At 31.8% G+C, this 27,566-nt stretch overlaps 1 protein-coding gene across 1 annotated transcript; it reads right to left on the bottom strand.

The window, feature by feature from the left end:
• Positions 1-76: 76 nt before the first annotated feature.
• On the bottom strand, positions 77-27,566 carry LOC133206380 (serine protease inhibitor dipetalogastin-like). The gene is made up of 8 exons (XM_061342328.1): positions 27,370-27,566; positions 25,212-25,355; positions 3,605-3,665; positions 3,011-3,168; positions 2,725-2,838; positions 1,236-1,358; positions 955-1,080; positions 77-593 (listed from the first exon to the last, which is right to left on the bottom strand). The coding sequence occupies exons 4-8, from the start codon at positions 3,157-3,159 to the stop codon at positions 560-562; spliced, it is 546 nt and encodes a 181-aa protein (XP_061198312.1). The 5' UTR covers positions 3,160-3,168; positions 3,605-3,665; positions 25,212-25,355; positions 27,370-27,566; the 3' UTR covers positions 77-559.

A 27,566-nucleotide genomic window follows, 5' to 3' on the forward strand; every position in this document is an offset into this window, starting at 1 on the left:
GATTATTAAGACAGTTTTAACAGGATTCCACGCTTTGACGTCAAGCATCTTTTAGAAAAAACTTTAATAAAGTATGTTTTAATATGTTTTATTTGTTGAACATTGCCTATGAATGACACAACATGCAACTTGCCAGATTCTTCCTTTCAATGCAATTTTCATACATAAAAGGAAATGAAAATAATATTCACAAACTATATATGTTTTAATATGTGATCACAATATAAAGTTTAATAAAGTCAGCACAAATCTATCTATATTGATGTACAACAACAAAAAATGTTTATAAACAGCCCTTCAGTGGTCCATAAAGTTGAGTGAATCATATATAGGAGAAGAGGTGGAATCAATAGTATTTCGTGGGTTGAAATCTTCCTAATTCAATGCATTAGGTGGTTCCGATATGTTTGACTTCAAAGAATTTATAAATCTTCGTAGAAAAGTCAGACAAAGGTTTATTCATTAGTTTGTTTTTTAGTCAGTTTGGCTTGGAAACAAACGCCCCGCACTCTGATATAAGAAGAATAAGAACACGAAATCATCCACGCACTATTGTTTATCAGCATTTTCCAATTTTTACCACATAAATTTCACTGAAATAAAAATAACAATGTTTTGAGTTGAGTATTGCTATTACATCTTTAGAATACATCTTTTAAATATTCTTTGAAAACAAAATCCAGTGGAAATAAAAATTTATGCACTCACTATTTTGTGAGAGCAAAAAGTAATATAAAATTGCAGATTATCAATTGATAAAGATAATTTATCTTGTTCATCAAAAATTGTGCTTTGAATTTGAATTAAACGCCAGCATTTATTCTTTACAAGTCAATTTACGGTCTCCGAATTTACAAGTCAATTTACGGTCTCCGAATATTAAAATGTAGTGTTTGTCAACAAAGATTAACTAGAAGTGTCGACAACAATACTTAGCAGATTACAGATACTTACTTAACGCAGTCAGCTAGACAGAGATTCTGATACGTCCTTCCATCACTTCCACAAACTGGTCTGTATTCATTAGGAGAACAGAAACATTGTCTTGGACACTCACCATCAGAAGCAATTCTTACACCGCTGTATTCAAAACAAATTCTCGTTTAAACAATAATTAATGTTCATAATTTAATTTAAATAAAAACGCTACTTTTGATGAATAAAACTCATTAATTGAACCTTTAGATAAAGGAATATATCAAAACATAAAGACGCTAAAACTATAATGGACTTACCCTGCTTTACAAAGGTTGCCATAAGTCATCCCATCAACTCCACAGACAGGTTCATATACGTCCGAACATGGCGACGGTGTAGAGGCACGAGGACACTCGCCCTTCCTTACAACTCTTATGCCTCTGTAAAAAGGTAGTTAAACATGATATCAAATTGTTAAATGATCTTCCATTATGATACTCAAAATACTTATATGAGAAAATATCTTGAAAGTCACTTTTTTAAACTTAAGTTTCGATAACCATTTTATTTTTGAACGATTTGAAATAATAATATAAATGAATATCCTTTATCACACGTATTGATGATATAGTGTGTTATTTTGCATATTCTTGTCTGTGATTATGACAAACTTGGAAAAGAAATCAAATACTAAGATGAGTTTCTCTAGAAAATTTTCATTAATTTCGGTTATTCTTGCAAAAGAAAAAATCTTGAATATTTATTGTCGAAAGGACTCAGTGAACATGTGTCACAACCTATCAATGAATTGGTTAAACTAACTAAATACATGTAACCAGTATTTAGTATCACATAAAATCTGGTTTAAATTATATTTATACTAGAAGAATGTATTTATTTTATGAAGCAGAATTTATTCAAAAACTTCTACTTGAGAAGTAGAAAGCACTTGATGTGGCCTTCAACTCGACATTTAGATATATCGGCAACGTATTATCAATTAAATAGTTACTTTCATTCATATGTCGACTCGATATATCCCAGAGAGCTTGAAATAAAAGATACCACAGAGTCTGACACATCTGTTTCATATTTAGATATTTTACTAGAAAAAGACCTTAATGGTAACTTAACAAAAAAGCTTTATGCTAAACGTAATTACTCTAACTTTTCAATCAATCGTCAGCTTCCCTTACTTATGTAGCAATATACCCTTATCACCAGCATATGAGGTTTTTGTCTCCCAGTTGATTACGCAAGAGCATGCTCTAAGTTTGAACAATTAAAGCGATTTATAGTCGATACAACGTCTTTGTCGGCAAATACAACCTATCATTAAGTCAAATGCTGACTGACGTTTTTCATATGAATTGTTAAGCCATTCTTTACACACTGAATTGTCTACGAATTTTTCCGATCATGACAAGATGCACACGGCGGGTGTGACCGGTCGGCAGGGGATGTTCACTAAACCATAGCACCTAATCCCACCTCTGATGTTTTTTGGAGGTCGTGTTTGCTCTGCTCCCGATTTGTATATTGTTTAAATGGACTTTGAGCTTGAATAATGTTCGTTATCTCCATATTTCATTCTGTAAATTTGCACTCACGCATTATTAATAATTACGCGATAATTAATTCCTCGCGTATATTTAGGAATCTACAGTATATGATCCTTCACATGCATTCTTTATGGAAATATACATATATTTACGCACCCTAATAATTTAATTCAGCAAGTACATATACAATATTTAACTTCTTGGTGCTTCTTTTTTTAATTTGGCTATCAATTATCAGCTTTACCTGCATGTTGCCATGCATTCGTTTCCATATGATCTACCATTTATGCCACACACTGGATTATAATTCAATTCACATGAGCAGCAGGACAATGGGTTTTCAGCAGCTGTCACTCCTCTGGAATAGTCAATTATCAACGTTTCAAACATCATGATAGCAAAAACAGTTCTTTTGTTTTATTTTAACTTACTCAGTTTGTTTGAATTTTTGAAATCACACGTAATTCCAATTAAGAACTATAAAATTCTTTTTTTGGAGGAAGGAAGTGGGGTTTCATTATATTACTCACGCGCATTCCATGATACATGTATTATTGTATGTGACGCCGTCCTGTCCACATACGGGTTCTAAAGCCTCTGAACAAACACAAGGGACACTTCTAGCCAGGATAACAGTCAAAACTGACGAGCAAACCATCAAAAGAATAACACCCATCATATCTGAGACCTTTAAAAGTAAAAGAAGTTTTTTTTTCTAATTCTCTTTAATTTGTAAAAAAAAAAATCCGTTTCATCACCTAACTATTTCTTTTTTTATTCAGTTATTTCGTGTGTTTTGGGTCTTCTTAATTGTTCCAAAATTTCCAAATTTTTACAGCATATACTAGTTAACGAATGGTTTGACAATTTGTATATGTGTATTTAAAGGATAAAGAATTAAAGTCAGATTTTACAAACAATATCGATAAAGGTATTGCTTCACAAAACATTTATCTATATTACAAAATACATTTTGAAAATACTCGAAGTCCTTTTGTAATACTATGTTCTGTTATTATTTACTTCATAAAAATTGTTTTAAGCAAAAAATATACCTAGGTACTCTGAATAGATCGGTAATTTTACTTCCAGGGTACTCTGAATCGATCAGTAATTTTACTTACAGTTGTAGAATGTATTGGATTTTCCTCCTACGAAATCCTCTTATTTTTCTTTTATATGGAGCTGAAAGATTAAAACACGTTATTTATAGTCGTAAAATAATTTGTCTCCCAAAAAAGAAGAAAATGCATGACACTTACTCAGTAATTCAAAATTCGGCTGTTGACCCCAAGAAGACAACAAAAACAATCATAAAACATCGATGAAACTTCTAAATAAACTTTTTTTGTTTGCAATATACGAGTTTTACTTTGTTTTCGTTTAATTAATGTCAAATGTTTGCCAAAATATCTTAAATCACATTAAAATAGAGGTGAATGACAGAACTATGCGCTTAGTTATACTAGTATTTCACACGGTTAATTAAAATATTTATGACTTTTATGAATGCTAGGGTGCTATACTTTAATTCATAAACATTTTAAGTTTAAAAATTCTGGTCCAAGGGCCATGAAGCACTTTTAAACCTAAGTACATTGTCTTAGTTCTATTAAAGAGAGCACATAAAATTTGAAATGTTTTAAAATGATTCCCTTTCATTATATTGATTCTAATTTTCAAGTTTTAAATTATGATAAATATTCATAAATGAATGACTGAACCTTTGACTTGTCTAAGACTGCATCTTGATCCCAAGGCCTGACATTTGAGCAATACTAATTAAAATGCCAACACTCCCATAGTAAGCCATATCTAAGATTGCATATTAGAACATGGTTGTCAACATATCTAAGACTCCTGACTTAGAAGAAAAAAAGAGACTGAAATAATATTTTTTTCTTACGTTGATACTCATAACTTAATAAACTACATGTAATGCAATTTCTTTTTATATACCCTGGTATAAAATAAAGAACTTTTTAAAAATGTTTTCATAGAATTTCATTATATTCTTTGAAAATGATATAAATTTAATTGCTGAACGTCAATGCAACATCAAAGCATGTCATTTTGGTTTAAACTTCAAAAACATATAAAAAATCATTTTGCACGCAATATATTTTTAAAAATTATCTGAGTCATTTCGTTGCTGGACTACATGACATGTTAAGTGCCAACTGTTGCCATGCCTGTGGTTACACGGTGTGGTCAATGTTATTAAATATATGTGTCCTATCTCATCTCATCGATGGCATGTATAATACATAAAATTGATATCAATTTTAATGTTATGAAATAGATAATTGTGAGTTCATCATTCAATTATTCATGTACAACAAATCGTGCTTAAATACTGCCTCTTTTAATTATATTAGTCAACTAATATGCATGTACTTAGATATCTTTTATTTTTTTTATTCGTTTATTTATACTTTATTAATCCTTTTATTCTTGAGCCACAAATGTATTTCTATAGTTAGGAATATTTGATTAAAACCTTTATCAGTAATCACTAAAATGAAATCAAAGCCATTCTTTTTTATCAATATCTAAACCAGTATGAAATTGATATATAGTAAAACCCTCCCAAACGAATGAAGCGATTCTTTTCTTGATATTAAACCAACTTCTAGAAGTCCTCTCCTCCTTATATTATTCGGAAGAAACATTTAGTGAAATACTGTATGAATCAAAAAATACAATGATAAGTTAAGAGGGAAAATGAAAAACAATCGATGAATATCAACAAATGATAAATTAACTGGCATTCTTTATTTATTTCTAGGTTTTTGGCAAGAACTCTGTACAGAAGAACATGTTCTGCATAATGTGTTTAATAGTGAGATCTCAAGCAAAATATGTGCTTCTTTATTCAGCCATAGTCCTTACCAAGACCCATAAAATTAATAAATAAAGAACTTCTACCAATATATCAAAAGTAATTTTGTTTGATTTTTTTTAACTAAAGGAGATTTATCATTTTTACGATGAAGAAAGTATATGACTAAAAACGATTCCTTTCGCATATTGTTGTTAAATTCAATTTCTAGAAGATTTTGCAATAGAAGTAATTAAAATTATCAAAAGAATCGCATAACTCTTTTAGGAGAGAATATGCAAAATACTGAAACAAAAGATCCTAACGGAATTTGTTGCAATAATGAAGGAATTGATAATCGAATTAAAAAGGTTAAGATAACGAAAAGTTATAAATTTTATATATCCAGTTAAATAAACGAATTCTGAACAGGGCAAAAACACAGACCCCTGGAAACATCAAAAGTGGGATCAGGTGCCTATAAGAAGTGAACATCCCCTGTTGAACTGTCACATCAGCCCTGAGCCCTATGTATTGATACGGAATACTCTGTAGTCAAATTAAGTATAAAAGCAATGACTTAACAAATGGACAAATGGTATGAAACATGTCAGACAAAATACGACCCAACGATAGGCTGCGTTTTAAAACAAGATCATTATATCGCCTATAGAATTTGACAAAAGTTGAATTTAAACGGGGTTGTTGAAATCCGTGGAACATCAACTTATTTGTCAATAGCTTGCCTCTGTTTAAAAATTAATTGTACTCAGAGCATACCCTTGCGTATCGAATCAATTGGGATATATATAAATACCACATGAAGGTGTTAGTGGAATATCACTACATATAAATAGAGGATATTCAATGTTTTGTAGATGAATGTGGAATTTATTTCACTAGTGGGACAGGATTATTTAATATTTTCACTAGTGCGAAACACGAGTGAAAATATCGAAAAATCCTGTCCCACGAGCAAAATAAATTCCATATTCATCTACAAAGCATCGAATTTTCTGTATATTACATTTTCTTTGATTTTCCCTTTGACTCTGTCTTTTTGCAACACGGTGTCATAGGCTGTGAAGTCATAGTTGAGCGGTTGAGACATCATAGCTAAGCGATTGCGAGATTGAAAAACGTTGTGAACATGGATTTTGAACAACATATTTGGAGAAACTTTGGAAGTTTTAGTCTCTGTCAGGATGGTTCATTTACTCTATCTTATAACAGGCCAGGGAGTTTTTTTTTTAAATCACTCTTCGTGATGGGAAGGAAAACCGAGAGTTTTGCCGCACTTCTGATATTATCACACTGTGAGAATACCATTTTGATATCCTTTCACACTGTGTCAGAATATTACTTTTATTCTATAAATAAATAAAATAAACTGTTAAAAATGTAAAAAATAAGGAAAGTTGACGATGGAGAAACTGAAGTACTTTCATTTGTCATACAGTTTAGTTATTAGTTGGCCATTATCGTCTGCAGTCAGTAAAACATCCGATATGTGGCAGACTCTGTAGTGATTTTTATCTCTTCGAGTTTACTGGGATATATCGAGTCGACATGTGAATGAAAGTAACTACTGTTGATTGATAAAACCTCGTCAATATATCTAAAAACCAATTTGAAGGCCACAGAAGACGCTTCTTCCTCTCATGTAGAAGTTTTGAAATAAATTCCTGCTTCATAGGTATATAAAAAAAAGGTCGGCTAATAAAGTAGCACAATTAGAGCACATCAAAATTCCAACATATGACCTCAAAAGACTACATAGATATTATCAATGGAGAACTTCAGCATCGTTTTATGTGTAATGTCAACTTCAGAGTACTTGTATGTAGAATTAGACTGATTTTTAACAAAGTAATTTTGTCGATGACCAATCACTAGATATTAAATTTACGAGTTCCACTTTTATTGAGGAAGCAATTATCAAAATGCCTGCTCTTTAATTTATCGTGAGGAATAATTAATTGGTTGTATAATGCGGATAAAAGTGATATGTTTTTATGCTACTGATGTGTTAAGTATTTGATGAACTTGAAACCATGGCTGAAAAGATAATACAACTGAATAAACTCTTCTTTTTCTCCAAAATAGATTTTGTATTATTTTTCATTTGCATATTTGAGAGGAGTTGTTAAATATCCCACACCTACAAAGTTTGGGAATGAAATATGAAAATAACGAGTATTCATTCTCGAAAGTCCAATGAAACGATACATATTTGGAGCAGTGCAAACACAGATCTCAAAATTTACAGGTGGGATCAGGTGCCATGGAAGAGTGAGCATTCCCTGCCGACCGGTCACACCCGCCGTGTGATCCTTGTCATGATCGAAAAAAAAAAACAATGGAAAAATCCGTAGACAGTTCAGTATATAAAAATTGGCCTAACAATTAGTATGAAATACGTTGGTCAGCATTTGACTCAATGATAGTTTGTATGTGCTGACAAGGTCATTGTATCGACCACAAAACTTGCAAAATGATGACGTCAAACGAGACTGTTAATATCATTGTTTCATCAACTTGTTTGTCAATAGCTTGCCTCGTTTTAGAAATTGATCATACGTAGAGCATGCTCTTGCATATCGAATCAACTGAGAGGCACAAACCTCATATGCAGGTGATAAGGGTTTATTGCTACATAAGTAAGGGAAGTTAACGATTGAAAAGTTGAAGTCATCACGTTTATCAAAAAGCTTTGTTGTTAAGTTACCATTAAGGTCTTTTTCTAGTAAAATATCTAAATATGAAACAGATGTGTAGGTTCTGTGGTATCTTTTATTTCAAGCTCACTGGGATATATCGAGTCGACATATGAATGGAAGTAACTATTGTTAATTGATAATACTCGTCGATATATCGAAATGTCGAGTTGAAGACCACAGCAAGTGTTTTCTTTTTCTCATGTAGAAATGTTTGAATAAATTCTGCTTTATATGAATACAAAAAGGTCTGCTAATAATGGGGCGCAATTGGTACCCATGGGAATTCCAACAGATTGTTGTAAGACCTGATCTCCAAAAACTACATAGATATTGTCAATCAGATACTCACGCATCTTTTTAATATCAACTTCAGAGTACTTTAGTGTACAATCAGAATTTTTTTTTAACAAAATAATTTTGCAAATGACCAATGACAAAGTAAGTATATTCACGAGTTCCATTTTTATTGAAAAGCAACTGTCTATGATGTCAAAAAACCCGAACTTTAATTTGTCGTGGAGAATGGTTGTATAAAGTGTTGAAAAGTCGTACTTTTTGATGTTATTGATTTTAGTAAAGTTTTGTGATTTCAAATTTTCTAAAAGTTTTTAATTATCCACATCTGATTTACACCACTTCTCGAATATACCGTTGTACAGTACTCCTGAAGTTTCTCCTTCATTACAGTAAATATTTTAGTGAGGAGTAAAGAAAGAGGCTTGGTAGAACATTTACTGGAACCCGCTATGTATCTTTGTTTGTAAGGATTTTTATGAAGCTTAGGAATCCAGTAAAGGTATGGTATTTCAAATTCATTTTGATTGTTGGGAATATTAAAATTATCTAAAACAGACATGGCTTTGAAGAATTTCCTCCTTAGAAAGGGAGCTATGGGTGTAAGTTGGATTTCCACCTGCAGAATTAAATCCCACTTCCACAAAAGTACAATTCAAATAATGAGCCTTATAAACAAATACTATGCTGTTACCAGCCTTGTCAGCTGGGATCAGTACATACTGATCGTGTAATCTATGTAATTCCTTTTTCATTTACAAATTATTAAAGACAGAAGGATGAAGTGTTTTCATATAGCCCCCAATCGCTTAATGCGAGATTTCAACATCCATCTGATGCTCTTAATCCATTCAGACAAAGTGCCAAGGTCTTTTTCGTGTTTTGCCCATCGTCTGGCGTAATTCAGGTAGGTTTATATCTATCTGTCCACAATATATCGAGATATTAGAGAGGTAATTTATAAGAAAGTTTGGTGAGGGATTTACTCTCATCAGAAGAAGAAAGGATTCAGATGCTTGCAATATAAGCATGGGTGCTGGAATTAATTGCGTTTTTAAGTTTTATATAAATGTAATTATAGTTCAAAATAAACGTGCACAAAGGCAGACCACTTTTTATAGACTAAGGATGTTAAGTGATGGTCATATCACTAATTTTTCACTAATATTACAGTTAGCATACAAGAGCAATACTTCAGCAATTCAGATTCGGATGTTTCGGAGAATGTTTTGCATTTGTTTCGTTGTAACACAAATCAATTTATTGAATCGTAGAGACGCTCACTCTGAGTGTCCTCTACTATTGATAAACAGCTGTGGAATGTATTTTTTTTTCTGCTACAGTACCAGGTAACAGTTGTATTGAGGATTTATGCTATCAGAGATTATAAAATTACCATAACCGTATGTTTTTTATACATCTAGAACAAAAATTAATTTGTATTCTCTCAAGTATTAACAATGAAATTGTTTTACTAAACATATCTTTAAACAACAAACTAACCACATCAACCATAATATTTTAATAGCTCCATTTATCAAATTGTTTGGACGAAATGTGTTAATTTGCATTATGACGAAGCATTGAGCAATACATTGTAGATGTATTACATTGTACTTTAGGTAGGCTAACGAGTAAAATCATCCAGCCTTGAAATATTTAAACTTTTTTGATGAATATATAGTGGTGTCCTTGCTTTTGACAGAACGGACATCTTACGAGAAACACAGGTTTCGTTTGCGTTATATATATATATATATATATATATATATATATATATATATATATATATATATATATATATATATATATATATATATATATATATATATATATATATATACATATATATATATATATATATATATATATATATATATATATATATATATATATATATATATATATATATATATATATATATATATATTCTCTCTGTAACAACTTATCGTTTTCATATAACTTTCATGATATCAATCTTGTCAAAATACCATTGGATCAGATTTGATAATAAAATAAGGCTTTTCATCATGTATGAGCTTTTTAAACACCCACTTTCTTAAGAAAGTTTGGGTAAATTGTTATTGTCCTGGTCCTTCCGTCCGTCTGACACACCCTAACCCGCAGGATTCCTACGGACTTGAAAGTTAATTGTCGGTTATCTTTCCTAGTATATAAAGTATTAAAACAAGTTGGAAAAAAGATAACTGCTTTTCTATCAAAAATTATAAAAATAACAAATAAAGTCATGATTATATAAGTTAAATGAATAAGTTTAACCGCATATATTTTAAACGTTTATTCAATTTTTACAGTAATATGATTTAAAGTGAAAAAGTTGCATAAATAAATAAGGATGATCGCAGACAGATAAAATGTTGAACATGATAGAAAGTTTACAATTTCTTAATATTTTAGAATTTTAATATTCGCATCATTTACATCCAAAATAGGTCCAAAAATATATACCAATCCAGGCATCTTTTCTTTTTAATCATCTGTCCTTAAGGAAGTGCTCAATCGAATAGAGACAGAAATATTAAAAATAAGCCAAAGATTGATTTTTTTTTAAATTTTAAAATCAAGTTGAAAAAAGCTTAAATTCACATGGAAGCAAATACAGCTATCTTACGTTGATTTATTCCTTCAGTATATTTAGCATGTCATTTTCACTTGTGTCTGTTTCCATATGTTCATAAAAAGAATTTTCAAAAATTTAGATAGAAACAAATGATAACTTTATAATATATCTAGAGTTCTTTAAAATAAAATATATCTGTAATTCTATGAAAAAGTAACGAAGAGCTATCTAAGTGTGAAATCTGAAATGAACATCAATGCTTATTCGTCGAAGATGTGTCCCTCCATCTATTTTCTTTATTTTCTATTCTTACCTTAACTGTGTGTGGGTGTGTGCGTGTGCACGTGTGTGTGTCCACTAGCACATGATTGTATATGTTGATGTTTGACCTTAGAATGGGAAAAGCTTGAAAAATTTAAAGCGAAAAATGTTACTTAAACTTGCGTAAATAAAAAGATCTAAAGGTTTCCCGATATAAGGAAAGAGATAGTTAAAAGAGTGTAAATTCATACGGCTTGGAGTGTATTTGATATATTCGAAGTTGATAAAATGATAATGACGTAGTTAAAAAACTGGTACTTCCTGTAGAATACTTGAAAATCCAAGGATTATATCCATTGTAATCAAAATGAGATACTTAATACAGCTTTATCATCCAGCTTGTGGTGCTCATATTAGAGAGATAAGTTTTTAATGTTTGTTTCATTTAAAAATATATCAGGAAAAATATCAGAATTATATTCAAAATTGTTGGAATAGCAAAACAATTAAGCAAAAATAACGACTTTCAAACTTAAAAAAGAATGGTGAAAAAACTGTCATAAAATCTTGTATCAAAGTCCATTGCGCATGCTTCGATTAATTTTAACTCGTAGTTTTCTTCAGAAATTTTAAATGTCCTTGGTCCTCTCAGATACATTATAACAGGCAAGAAAAAAAGAACTGACAGAAAAAGCAGATGCATCATCGCAAAACTAAAAAAGAACCTCTTTAACTTCCAAATCTTGTATTTCATAGGAAAAGCTACCAAGATCTATTGTGTTATAGATATCATAAACTTGATCCAAAGCAGTGTCCCATGAAGGCCATTTTGCAGATAAAAAGAAAAAAAGTAAAGTTCGGCACATTTTGTATTTTATATACCCATAATCCATCACAAGGCAATGAAGGATTAAATCCCGAATTCCAGTTAGAAGATAATACAGAAGATCCAGTACCAATATGGCAAGGAGATATCTCTGGGTGTATCCAAATAACTTAGCACATTTGCATTTGAAGAGAGTTAAAATAGTTAATGTCACTGTGAAAAGATTCAACCATAAGAAGGCTACGGAGTAAGCTGGATCAAGAATCTAGTGTCTCCATACCAATCTTCAAAAAAGAGAATGTGTCAAAGCTGAATTTCATGTTCTGCCAAACATGTTTACTTTGCCAGAAGTTCAGTAATTTTTTATGTAAAAAAAATCGAATTACGTTTTGTTCATTCTATCCATTTTACTATCGAGATGTCTTGATTTGTTCTGCCGAGAAAAGTAGTTGCGTTTTTCCTTTTTTATACAAGTACAATTTTCTATGTATTAAACACACAACAGTTAGACAGTAAGACTGCTCACTCTCTTTCTTTCTAACTAGCTAAAATGACACTCCTCGGAGACAGGGATACAACGCCTGCGTTATGCACCTGCAACCTTATCTACTCTCTCCCTCTCAATCTCGGACTTCTTATGATTAACAATAATAATAAATGGACACAGCTGGTAACTGTGACAATGCACAGAATACTTTAATAAATGCCCGATAGAATTTGATATTTCACATCCAATCTATGTCTATGGTGGCATATTTATGCCACCTCTTGTCAGATGTTTATTGACCTTGAAGTTTGACCTAGTTTTCCAAAAATTTAACATTACTTTAAATTGGTCATAACTTTTGAAGAGATAGGGCTTTCATATTTCACGTGTACATTACCTTTGACAAGACCTTTCCGAATAAATTATTATCTTTGACCCCTTGACCTTGAAGTTTGACCTATTTTTCAAAATTTTAACATTAATTTGAACTGATCATAAAATTTGAATGAGAAAAGGGCTTTCAAATGAAATATGTACATTACCTGTGACGAGACCTTTCCAAATGTACTATGGTTTTTGATCCCATGACCTTGAAGTTTGACCTACTTTTCAAAAAATTATCTTTGTTATAACTTATAAAAGATTTGGCTTTCATATTTGACAAGCGCATTACCTGTGACAAGATGTTTTCGAGCGTGCTTGATTTTTGACCCTTTGACCTTGACCTTCATGTTTTACCTAATTTTCATAAATGTTAACTTGGGTGATTACTTTTGAATAACATTATGATAGGGGTTCATATTTGACAAGTGCATTACCTGCATTAAAATCTTTCCGAATGTGCTATGATGTTGACCTTCAAGTTTGACTTAATTTTCAAACATTTTATCAGTGTTGCTAGGAGAAGGAGCAAGGATAGGGCATTCATATTTGACGCGTGCATTGCCTGTGACACGCATGTCCAAATGTACTATGATTTAACCCCATGACCTTGACATTTGACCTTATTTTTAAAAATTTTAACATTGCTGATAACTTTTGATTGAGAGAAGATATGGCATTTACATTTGACATGTGCATCATCTGTCTGAAGACCTTTCCGATTGTATACCCTGGTTTTTGATTTTTTATTTTGACTTGTGCATTACCTGTGACAAGACCTTTCTGATTGTATCATAATGTTTGACCTCATTTCCTCTAATTTTGCCATAACTGTTAAAAATTCAGTAATTTATGTCTTTTTTGTTTGATGCACAGACATGACAAGACACAAAAACAATTACAATATGCCATAAATAATGGCATCTCCCATCCACTAAGACGCCGAAAGAGGGGAGGGGGACCACAATTCTTTGAATTTGCTTGTTGGTATACATTTTATTGAATTTAAAAAAATATAGATTTGAAAATGTTGAACTAAGCATGAGATTTAAGGATATCGATATAGTAATCTCGACATACAACAATAAAAATATATGCATATATCACATCACTTGGGATTTAGTAATTGGTACAATGGGTAAAGTGTCAATATTTGTTATATAATTATAGAGAGACTCAAAAACGTTTTGAAGAATTAAGAAAGGGTGTGGGAGACATGAGCAGTTAGATTGTCACCAATGAAGCAAATATCAATTTACATCATTCTAATTTAAAGAATTCGAATATAATAAATTATGATTTATCTGATTACTAAAAATCATCAATCTCTTTTTCAAATAAAAATTATATGCTTGCAGAGTATACATTATAAAGATTGTGATGAATAAAAAAAATTGACGTCAGGTCATGCTTGGTGTCAATGTTCTATTCATAAATACATGTAGCACTAAACCTATTCGTATATGCATCGAAAGTAAACAATGTTATAAAATTGTCACTGGCTATGTAAACTCTGTAAATGTTTGATGATTTGTCACCGTGTAATAAACATAGGATCGGCCACAAAGACATGGACCTCCACATTCTTGACACCCCCTCCCGCAAGAAAAATATAACGGTAAATCATGAAATAATATCAGATCCATCAACTTATTACTTAGAATGATATAATATAATTTTTTCTTGATTGAAATTAAATTTTCTCAAAGTTCTTTAGAGTTTTGGGGAATCCACATTTGATTTACACCGCTTCTAGAATATGCTGTAGCAAAGTATGTCTGAAGTTTCACCTTTACAGCAGTTCATATTTTAGTGAGGAGTAAAGGTAGGGGCTTGGTAGAACACTTGCTGGACCCGGCAATGCATCTTAGTTTGTAAGGATTTTATGACGTTTAGGAATCCAGTATAGGTAGGGTAGATCGAACTCACCTTCGTGAACTGGAATGTTAAAAGAATTAGAAAGACTACAATGTGGTTTTGAAGAATTTCATCTTTAGGAAGTGAACTGTGAGTATAAGTAGCCAGATTTTGAATCAATACCACGTTCCTTAAAAAAAAAGTTATAATAATGAGCCTTACAAACAAAGACGATATTGTTAGAGCCCTTTCTGCTGGAACCAGAACAAATTGTTTTGTAGCCTTTCTAATTCTTTATAACCTCCGATTCAGTGAAAACGGAAGAATAGATGGTTCGCATATTGCCTTTATCTGTCTATTCTTTAATATATTTCAAAAACACGATCTACTCAGAAAGTGTTCATGTCTTCCTCTTCATGTTTCGCCAAACGGCTTGCATAATCTTCGACAGAATTCATAATAGAAATTCAATTGCAAAATCGGGGTTCCCTGTATTTCGAACCTTTTAAAATGACTACTTTTATGTCGTCCTTATCAAATACTAGTAAATTATAATCACTAGTAATAATGTGTCCAACGGATGGAGGAAGAGCAAGAACACGCGAGAGGATTTTGCTTTAGATTTTCAATATCTAGGCACTGTAAGGTTTGTTTATAATTGAAAAATTTGGAAGCAATAGTTTTTTTTTTGTTTTTTTTTTTTTTAATAATTTTGTAAGTCATCCAATTCCGTATGACTTACGACTGTCAGTCTCTAAACTGATTGTATGCTTATATTTAATCAAAGCAGTTGCATATATTTGGTGCACCCTCGTATAAATAGTAAAATACATTCCTAGACTTAAAATCTGTGATAGATTTGACCTTGGGTTTTTGTGACCTTGCCAGGCTGCCATCTTTAACTGACAGATACTGTTTTTCGTCAATGGGATCGAAAATATTATGAATTCATTTGCTTAATTTACACATTGCCATTGGCAATTTTAACCTAAGGCTTTATTTTACTGGGCAATTGTAGCACTATTCGAAACTTAATTGGTTACTAGCGCCTTTTTATAATAACCCCGTAAAATAAAAAAAAGATCCAATATTCCATAACCTCGAGAGTTTTCACCTCAGTTCAGACTTGAATCTTTGGATCTGACTGGAATGAAGGCAGCTTGGACGTCTGAACGTTGGATGTCAGCCTCTGTTTGCTGCCCAGCCATCGGCAGTGCCAGTGCCTTCCTTTTTTGCATTGTACGTTGACGTTAAATATATGCAAGCGAAATGAATTACTATGAACATCATGCAACAAACGTAAGTAAATGCTATCGGAGGGTAAAAACATTCAATTTAAAAGTTGAGGAGGTGATAAGAAAATGAAATGACCAATGAAATGAAATTTCCACGCGTTGGATGTCCACGTGTTGACTGCTGAAAGTAGTCTGCAGCGAGGCTGTGAGGAATAAAAGGTGCGAATTACCTGAAAGTTAAGGAAGCGTATGAGAGCCACGTAATATTTTTTAAAAGATGGCAATTTCAACTTTGAAGTTGGAAATTCCAACTTTAATTCCTGCTTTTCCAACTTTAAAGTGGGTAATTCTAACTTTAAAGTTGGCTTTTCCAACTTTAAAGCTTGTAATTCCAGTTTTAGTCTTGGATTTTCCAACTTTAAACTATTGGCTTTTCCATCTTTAAACTATTGGCTTTTCCAACTTTAAAGTTGGTATTGCTTTAAGTCAGAATTAGCAATTTTAAAGCTGGAATATCTAACTCTAAAGTTGGAAATACCAATTTTAAAACAATATGTAGCACTAATATATATGCTTCCGTAGAAAGTGGTCTAAGGAGAAATCGATAAAAAATACTTGTATAAAAATCGGACAGCTGTTATTGAAAAAAAAAACATCAAAGAAACACTCAAGTTTATCATCCATATCAATGGTGGGAGTGCAATTGAACAATTAAATAACCGTGATATGCAGTTTAAGACTTAAATCACGTCTTAATAGGATAAAGGAAAACAATAATCACTGTCTCAGACACAAACATAACTAAAGGTTTAATAGATGTAATTAGAATATAAAGTCCGCCGACAACCTGTATTACATGTAATAACTCTCCACATCCTCAGTGCTAAAAATAGTGACCGCGACGCTTAATACAAACGGGGAATAACTTTAAACTTTGAGCCTGATCGATGCCAACAAATTTCCAACTGACCTTTGAAAAAAAAATGACCAAAATAAAAAATTAAAAGAAAAAACACTTTGAGAGGGTCGAGCGGTCAAAGGGAGTTATGGTATAAAATTTCATTGCAAAATTTCTGAAGCGTCTTGAGATATCGCCGGGAAACGAGCGTGTTACACAGAAAGAATGTATGAATTTACAACCTTGACATTTGACCTTTTTAACCTAAGTTTCAATAGGGGTCTTGCTTAGGCCACAGGGAGTTGTTATGTAAAATTTCATCGCAAAAGCTCAAAGGCTTTTCGAGATATCTCGCGGAAACGAAAGTGTTTAAAAAGACAGAAATTATGACCTAGACCTTTGACCTTTCGACTACAAAATCAATAGGGGTCTTTTTTAGGCTATAGGGAGTTGTTATGTAAATTTTCATTGCAAAATCTCAAAGGCTTCTAGAGATATTGCAAACGAAAGCGTTACAGACAGACAGAAATACACACGGTAGGACATACGAACAGACAGACCGAAATAAATATCCCCCACTTTCAGTGAAAGCGAGGAACAAAAATTAGTTGTATGAAGGACGTAGACCATTTATGGTGTGGAATATACATACACTTCTGAGACTCGAGGGTTCTACCTCCTTATAACAAAAACCCACATGTCGGCTCATATATCCCAGTGAACTTGAAATAAAAGATACCACAGAGTATGCCACATCTGTTTCATATTTGTTTCATATTTGGATGTTTTACTGACTATGGACGATAAGGGCCAACTAACAGCTGATCTGTATGACAAACGGAGTGACTTCCATCGTCAGCTTTCCTTTTTTATACAGTGATATTCCGCTATCACCTGCTTATGATGTTTACGTCTCCAAACTTATTCGATACTCATGAGCATGCTCTGAGCACTATCAATTTTTAAACCAAGGCTGACTACTGACAGATAAGTTGATGTTACAGAGATTTCAACAATCTCGTTTAAAATCAGCATTTTGTACATTCTACGGTCCTTATTATGACTTTGTTAGCAAATATAACCTATCAATGAGTCGTTATTTGGACGACGTGTTTCATTGCAAATTTTAGGCCTTTGTTTTTATGCTAAATATGACTAAGGAATGTTCAATCTACCTGATCAATACATAGGTCTCAAAGCGGGTGTGACAGGTCAACAGGGGTTGCTTACTCCCCCTAGGCACCTGATCTCATCTCTGGAATTCTCGGGGGTCCGTGTTATATGCCCTGTTCACAGGTTTGTATTTCTGTAGATTTTTTAAGATCGATCTCTGTTCATCATCTTCACCTTGTTCATTTTCACATTATCCCTTTTTATCATGTAACTTACTTTAACTTAGTGAATGATTTTTATTTATAAATGATATATTGGTATCATTTTTCATAAATGGAAAAAAATTTGTATCATTAAAGACTAATGACCCTGTGATCTAAATTTCACAATTTTTTTTTAACTTCCCAACATTGATTTTCATTAAGAGCTATCGCATTAGATTCAATTGATAAATAGTATGAGGTATGAAGCGCTGCTTATTTTTTTCAGAAATGATTTTTATGTCAGACCATGATATGAAGAAATTTTAATACAAAGAAAAGAAAGAGTAATAATTTATTATCACAATATAAAATTAAAAGTATGATGTGTATATGAAAATAATTTAATTTTGTTTGTATTCTAGCCTCTGATTGGTTAATATCCAAAAAGGAACACAAATTATTTCTGTATAACCTGGTTTGGTATGGGGACACCCCCCCCTGACAACCAGCTGAATCGTCTGTATCCATGCAATCATATCATTTCTAGTCCTCGGGATTCATGGAAAATTCCAGATTTAATAAATGTACCTTTTACTTCGAACAGTAACTCGGGTCTTACCACATGTAATCAAACAACATGGCTGCTAGGACTATGTATCAGTTTTTACCTCCCCTCGCTTCCCATCACTTCCGTTACTACGGTTGTATTATTGAGCGGCAAATTTGAACTAATAAAAAGCAACGAAATTTTACAACCACAGTTGTTTAATGATTTTAAAATTAAATTATAAGGAATGACTCTAATTCTTGGCCAAATTATTCGAGTATAACCTGGTTTGGGTCAGTTTACGCTGTTTTATAATCCGCTTCGCGGATTATAAAGCGTAAACTGACCCAAACCAGGTTATACTCGAATAATTTGGCCAAGAATTAGAGTCATTCCTAAAATAATACTTAGTGTCATACGTATTAATTCATGTTAGAACACATGCTTCCTAAATCAGAATATCACAATATTGTATATATATATATATATATATATATATATATATATATATATATATATATATATATATATATATATATATATATATATATATATATATATATATATATATATATATATATATATATTCGAATATTCGATAAAATAAGTAAAATCTGTTTTATTTTAAATATGCATCATCCTACTCTCACGAAAGGTTTAGCGTAGGTATTCTTATATTGGAAGTAAATTGTATGAAGACTTTTGTAGTTGTACAATAATTAAGAAATTCCATTTGATATATAATTTTATATTTTTATCAAATGAAACATATGTATTTATAGTAGCTCCAACTGAGGAATCAGTCGTCTTGCCAAAGGCAAGTAACGGTATACTGTTCAGATAGGATTATATACAACCCAAGATATAATCATTTAATCTGAAATTGAGCCCTTTACAAAATTAATTACAGTGGACATTCATTTGAATGATCAATTAAATTTGTTTTGATAACTAAAGTATACTCTCCACTTCTTTTAGACATTCTAAGAGGGTTTTCATTTTGTTGTCTTCGATTCTAGACCCGATCGTATTGAAGAAATAAAAACTAGGAAAGTACGTTTTGTATTATACATAAAACATTATTGTACAATTCTTTAACACCTTACTCAAAACAAAATCCATGTAATTTAGTAATTCTATAAGATAAGAAAGAAGTGAAAGAAATCAGGCGATCGAAATTGATCGCTAGTAAATTAAAGAGGGATAATTCCAGCACTGCTCTAATCAAAATTTAATAATCACAGTACTTCTTTTTTTTAATATGAAAAACACCGAATATTCGAATCTTAAATTCATATTCGAATATCAACTCATCGAATGAATATTCGAATGTTCGAATATTCGTTGCCATCCCTAATATATATATATATATATATATATATATATATATATATATATATATATATATATATATATATATATATATATATATATATATAAAGCACTAAAAACCAACAACACTGTATATCCTAAGTGTCGGATCTACTAAGTAGATACAAGGTCACGGTTATATTTACGGATAGTGCTTTATATATATATATATATATATATATATATATATATATATATATATATATATATATATATATATATATATATATATATATATATATATATATATATATAATATATATATATATATATATATATATATATATATATATATATATATATATATATATATACTCGTATATATGCTTGTTGTGTATTTGTTATGCTTATGGCAGGATCACTGTAGTTTCACTGTTGCAAGGGACACGCCATTAACCGAAAGTCACATTTATTGAAGCACGCACACGTAACATACAAAATCAATGAGATTACACATTACATATCCGGAAAGATACACTACACTAAACTTTTGATATTCCTGCCGAATGCCAATCATATGTTCCCTCACTGCATAGATTTTGTAAAGGATGGCGGTCTTAAATAACAAAACAATAGCGTAATTATGCAGAGCTGGTAATACAAATACACATTCTAACTGTTTAGAATAATAACTGACAAATAAAATAAGAGACCCAGGGGCCACATCGCTCACCTGACTACTTTGGCTAGGAAAAAGCAGAAATCAGTTCAGTCTTGAAAAGTTTAAATATAAAAGAACTTACTTGATCCTACACTAGTCTTCCTAAGGATGCTTTTGAATTAATATGACACAAAATGGCTGTTGCTGATTTTTCCTATGTATTCCTATTTAAAACTCTGATCACCCCACTGTGGCCCCAACCTACCCCACGGGGTCATGATTTGAACAAACTTGAATCTACACTACCTGAGGATGCTTGCATATAAATATAACCAATCATGGCTTTGTTGTTCTTGAGAAGAAGATTTTTCCTATGTATTCCTATGTAAAAAATTGATCAACCATTGCGGGAGTCACGGGGAACAAACTTGAATCTACACTACCTGAGGATGCTTGCTTATAGATATGACCAATCATGGCTTTGCTGTTCTTGAGAAGAAGATTTTTAAAGATTTTTTCCTATGTGTACTTATGTAAAACTTTGATCGCCCATTGTCGCCCCACCCTACCCCATGCGGTCATGATTTGAACAAATTTGAATCTACGCTATCTGAGGATGCTTCCATATAAATATGACCAATCATGGCTTTTCTGTTCTGAAGAAGAAAAAGATTTTTCCTATGTATTCCTATGTAAAACTTTGATCACCCATTATGGCCCCATCCTACCTCTAGGGGTCATAATTTGAACAAACTTGAATCTACCTCACAATGATTCCACATAAGTCTCATATTTTCAAGCACAGTGGTTCTTGAGAAGATGGTTTTTAAATGATGCCATGAATTTTTCAAGAATTCTTGATTATCCCCCCTTGGAAGAAGGCATGGCCCTTCATTTGAACAAACTTGAATCCCCTTTTACCCAATACACTGTGGAAAGTTTGGTTTAAATTGGCCCAGTGGTTCTTGAGAAGAAGATGAAAATGTGAAAAGTTTACGACAACGACGACAGACAACGGACAAATTTCGATCAGAAAAGCTCACTTGAGCCTTCGGCTCAGGTGAGCTAAAAAGCAAATCATCTTCTTAAATCATAATAGATTCAGCATAATGAAATAAATAGAAGATATGCAGACCATACTCTTACAAAAAAACATTAATATTAATTTTAATCAAAAGCGTATTAATCATCGTTGAATTCAGAAGGGACCGGGGATGGAGGGTAATTAGAATAATACCTGTAGTTTGAAAAGGTGACGGGATCTTTACTATTTACCTTTTCTTTGATTATCAAAGAATACGATTGTTTAAAGCTTTGCTATAAATTAGCAAGTTACCATTTCTGTACTTCCATCTTCTGACATGACTACACTATCAACACCCACACCTTTGTCCGGTAATAATACACATCTATACCTTCATCTTTCAATCTATAATTAAATTAGAACTAGCTCATATTTCTTTATTAATTGAAAAGCATTTAAGGAATTGATTCTTTAAGCACTTTTCGTCATAATGCTGCATTTGTCGTTGATAAATCCGTAAAGAGAGTACACTATAGAAAGTGTTTTCTCTTAATGGATTTATCAACGAAATTGAACACTGAATTGTTGCCTTTGACGTCACAGCAATATTACACCGAAAACTTATTGAAATATGCATATTGTCGTATTTGAATTTCAACTCTCAATATCGCATAAAATATGCTTACAGCAACGTTTATAGTATTCAGTATTTCAATAAACAAGGCTGTAGATAATATTTTTTTCAAAATATTGATTTTTTAAAGAGCATGCGATAAGTCCTTTAAGGTTGATACTTTCGTCTAATGGAGGATGGTTGAAACATATCACAACTAATTTTGAGAATTCACGGGAAAGTGTTATTATGAGCACCTTCTTAAAACATACATGTGAAATTTAATGTAACCAGGCTTCTAGGGGGGGGGGGATGCGACTATAATATTTTGACGCACCAGATTTCGACAAATTATGTCTCTTCAGTGATGCTCATGCCGAAACTTTGGAAATTCGAAATATTTAAATTAAAAAAAAACTTTGAAAAGCTGAAAAAAGGGGTGCCAAAGACTGGAGCCAAATACATCGAAGGATCAGAGCTATGCATGTAGAGTATATGAGTGAAAAGTACAGGCCCGTAGGAAGCAATTTCAGTTTGTTTTTTTTTAGGGGGGGGGGAGGCACAGCCAATCATTTTTCAGTTGACAGTTGAGGGGGCACTACCAAAAATTAAAAAAAAAGGGTCATCAACTACCAAAATTCCTTGAAAAGCTAAAAAAAAAAAAAGGTCATCAGCCGTTTTTATTGAAGGGGCACAAGCATATATTATCTATGTTTACTATAGTAATCTATATATCGGCAAATTTATTGGGGGGGGGGGGCTGTCCCCCCCGTTCCTACGGCCATGAAGTGACAATGTTTGAGAAAACTCCTTGAAGGTGATATATATTCTCTCCTCTTAGTCTAATTCCACTTACGGATCACCAATAATTTGTCTTTGAAAAAGACAAATATACGTAATTGCTTTTTTGCAAAAAATATTAATTTTATTTTATTGCCTCTTACACATCTTTCCATGTATACTATAAAAATTTCCTTCCCATTTTTTTTTACATTCATAATTATTATTTGCTAAATAGTTCGGGTGGCTATTAATCAGTAAAATGCTCTATTATTAAATCAATATATAAAATTCTTTTTTCCCCTTTACTTCTATATTATTTTTAAAAAAATCAAATGGCAATTTTTTCTCCAAAACTTTTCCCAGTACAAAATGGTCCTCTCTTAATGCAGTCTTCCACTAGTCCCTTTCAATCTCATGTCCTATACTTTACTAATACCGGTGTTACCATCTAAATGATCTTTTCTAAGTATAATTCTAGTTTTCAGTTATCTTTTCCCTGCATTATATAAAAAAGTTAGAAAAGAATTAAGATTTAGAAAAAAATAGCAACTGTACGTATTATACATCCCAAAATTTGAAAATTATCAAAAGTTTTACATTTTATAATTTCAGACAATGAAATTCACCGACAAAAAATTGCCTCAGTGATATTTATCACCAAGATGTTAAACTCGATATAAGATTCATTCATGAATGTTGTTTTACCACAATCTCTTTATTCAACAGATCGGGTACACTACCTTTTATGGAAGACAATTTTAAACACATGACGATGTTTTCGTCAAACCCATTCGCAAATCAATTGAATGAGTCGCAAAGCATGACGGTCTACTACGTGTTTACGATTCAACAGCGACACGTGGATTTCGTAGGTTTTTTGCATTATATTTACTTGGTCAAGGAAAAACTGTACTTCTTTTTTACTTTATTAGGGTGAAATTGAAAGATTATATTCCAAAGACACTGTTCTATGCTCACATTTAATATGGAGTTGTTTTAGAAGAATAATAGTCGATTCAAATACCGTACAAACGCTTTGACTTTGCCTGCACATAAAACATTTTGATGATATTGAGGAGTTAAATAATAATAATAATTGAGCAACTTGTACTGCTGTCTAAAATTATGTACATGCATGTATACCACGTGAAAAAACAAACTCAGTGGTTTATCGACACAATAGCACTTAGTCTCTTCGAACAATAGTTTACGCCGATGTATTACAAGTTGATATAAGGCTTCATGAAGCAAATTTTGTAAATGTGAGCATAGAAATGAAAGATTATACATCACTTTCAATATTTCTTTCATCAATATAAAAAAAAAATTGCAAATGAGTTTCCAAGGGACAATTAAAGTTGCTCCTCATTTTCAACACAACCGAGTTCGTACTGATACTTGTAGTAGCCCACAATGCATTGCGACTCATTCAATAGTCGGTAAAGTAAACAGATAGCTAATTTACATGCAAATTTATGCTGACGTCAGAAAATCTAGTGGCCTCGACCTGTTCAACCGAACTCTAATCTATTATCTAACAGGTGAGCCGAACGTTAAAGAAGCGAAACCAAAATGTTGCTTTGACATAACATGCATGAAATTTCCTCGACAAAACAGGCTCGGTTGTGCTTCTTATGAAAGGGTTGTTGAAACCGAGAAGGATCATTTTTCAGACATGAATTACATTGCTCTTATGCAGTGTGCAATGAATACGTTTACAGATTTATATCAAAACATCTTCAGCTATACATTTGCAATACTCATGTTATGAGTCATTAAATTATAAATCGAACTTTCTGAAAATACATTACCTGCATTGCTTAAAAAAAAATAAATATGAATACTGATTATACATCTCAGGTTAGAAAACCGCAATCTAAAACATAACGTATAAAGTAGTATCTCAAGTCAATGTTTTCAACAGTGTTTAAACAAACATAAAAACCATTACAATTTTCCGTCCTCTGTTAAGAATGCAAAATTAAATATTGTTTATCGAATTAATAATTTTCCTATAATGGTAGGTTTCTAAACGCACTGGACTAGAGGATTTATTAATGTACCATTCCTCCATACATTGCAGTGCTAGAGGCTGGTAGTCATGATAAAACTTACTGGCAAATAATTCTTTTTCTGATACTAGTTTATTTAAATCACCAATTCCAAACACACAGACGTCTCTAACATATTTTCCATGGCAATCCATTGACCCTTGCCAAGTCACACTTGCTGCTATCCATAATTTTCTGTCTGGAAATCCTGCAAAAAATGCTTACTATGAAATTCCATCTGTTATGCTAATGGTTTACTATAGTTAAAACTATAAAAAAAAAATTGTAGGGGATTCAAAGTTTAGAATATTGTCGGTAAGGAATACTAAGTAATGCACAAGAATGAATTAGGGCTGTTTGAGATTAAATAAAGATTTTATCTAATACACTTAAGCCAACGTCTAAAATGCTAAAATATTGATGAGATGCAAAACCTTTCAGGCTGATAGAAATAAAAACACAAGGTAAACAGAAAAATACATGCTTTGGAGAATATACATGTATGTATCATCTAAAATTTCCATATTCCTTGGGTTTTGTTTTTTGTTGTTGTTTTTTTTTTGTTTTTGTTGTTGTTGTTGTTGTTTTTTTATTTAATTAACATGAATTAAAAAAAGATCAACTGAATTGTTATTAATAGATAATCTAAATTCGATGAATAATTACATGGATGAATGTGTAACTGTTACTGTGAAGACGAGCATTTGATTAAGAGGGATGGAAAGCGGGGATTAAACTATTATAATGAAAAAAATGAGCAAGCTTATATACCCCATGCTCCCACATTGCTTGGCAATGCTTCACTTGATGAATGGCAATTTTATATATTAAAAACAACAAATAATTACCACCCCCTCCCGCCCCCCGACAAAGAATAAAAATATTAATTCTGAATTTCATGTGAGTATACACATCTACACAATAGTAACGACGACGGACCTAATTTATTTCTACAATCGATTTTTTATTCAAATTTTAATATGAGGTAAAGTAACTTTACCTTTATTGAGTTAAAATCAATAAAAAAAAATCATATGGTCAACGATGTAGATTTTTAATGGGGAGCGTTTCAAAAGTTGGCGATGGAATCGATAATTACTATAGGAAGTAATGGGAAATTGCCAGTGAAGGGTATAAGAGTGATCATTGAAAAAAAAATTCTGCAATAGAATTTTTATTCATATCAAAGGACAATGATATCAAGACAATTTACCAGCAAATTATGTCAAAAAAATAAATGGGTCATCGGCTTAGATTTTTCAGGGGGGCATGTCAGACTCAGGTGTAGTGCACATTTTGGTGGAAATTTTCAATGAAAATACCTTGGCCAAATAAATCATTTATTTATAAAATTATCAAATGAATATAAATCAAAATATTTTTGAATTGAGAGGAAACGTTTGATATAAATCAAAATATTTTTGAATTGAGAGGAAACGTTTGCAGATCTTTAAAAGAATAAAAATGTATATTTTTTTATCTTTTGCAATGCATAATTATGTCAATTTGATTCATGGCATATGCCCGGTTTTCTGCGCAGTGGCGCGAAATTTCGAATTAGGTCCAACGTTCTTAACTACAAAGTGACGTGAAATTCTGTTGAGTTTCAGAAAAGTGACAAACTGCTTTAGTAGTATATATAAATTTGGTCAAACTTCTAAGTTCAAAAGGAGCATGACTCCCGGAAATAAATTGGAACTGGAATTTCCTGCAAATATGCACATTTACATATTATGTCCGTATTAACTGCAAAGTTTCACAAAATTCTGTTGAGTGGTATCAGGGGAGTTGCAAGCACTGATGAAAGACAAACTTCTATGTTCAAAAGGGGCATAACTCTCAGAAAAAAAAAATTATCGGAATTTTCTGCAAATATGCACATCTACACAATATGTCCTTATTAACTACAAAGTTTCACAAAATAAAGTTTATGTGCCCAACAACTACATCGTGAGACCAGATTTAAAAACAAAATATGCTCAACTGATTTCAGAATGACTGAATGATTCTATTATGTTTACTACATTTCAGGACCGAATAATAATAATAATAATAATAATAATAATTTCCAAAAACCTACAAAAAGTGTGCCCAACTGATTCCAAAATAATTATATCTTTTCAAATATCAGGACCCTTTGTTTTAAATTCTAAAAACTGTCCATCTTTAAATGTTCTTCACCTTGCAATAATATAATTATTCTGTATATTCCTGTAACATACCTAGTACACCGGGGACATTTAGATGTTTATTGCTAGCCAGCGTCGCCCAAAAGAATTCGTCAGGGCTATATGTGTCATATAACCAATCTAAAATAACCTGAGCTTTGTCATCATTTATTGTATAATTCACAAAGCTCCAACTAAAAACACCATAAGCGCTTCCCTTTCCTACAGTGATGTTAAAAGATGGTGGGTCC

Source organism: Saccostrea echinata, unplaced genomic scaffold (genome assembly GCF_033153115.1).
Source record: "Saccostrea echinata isolate AGI-Se365-2 ecotype Australia unplaced genomic scaffold, CSIRO_AGI_Sech_v1 ptg000054l, whole genome shotgun sequence".
Classification (NCBI taxonomy): domain Eukaryota; kingdom Metazoa; phylum Mollusca; class Bivalvia; order Ostreida; family Ostreidae; genus Saccostrea; species Saccostrea echinata.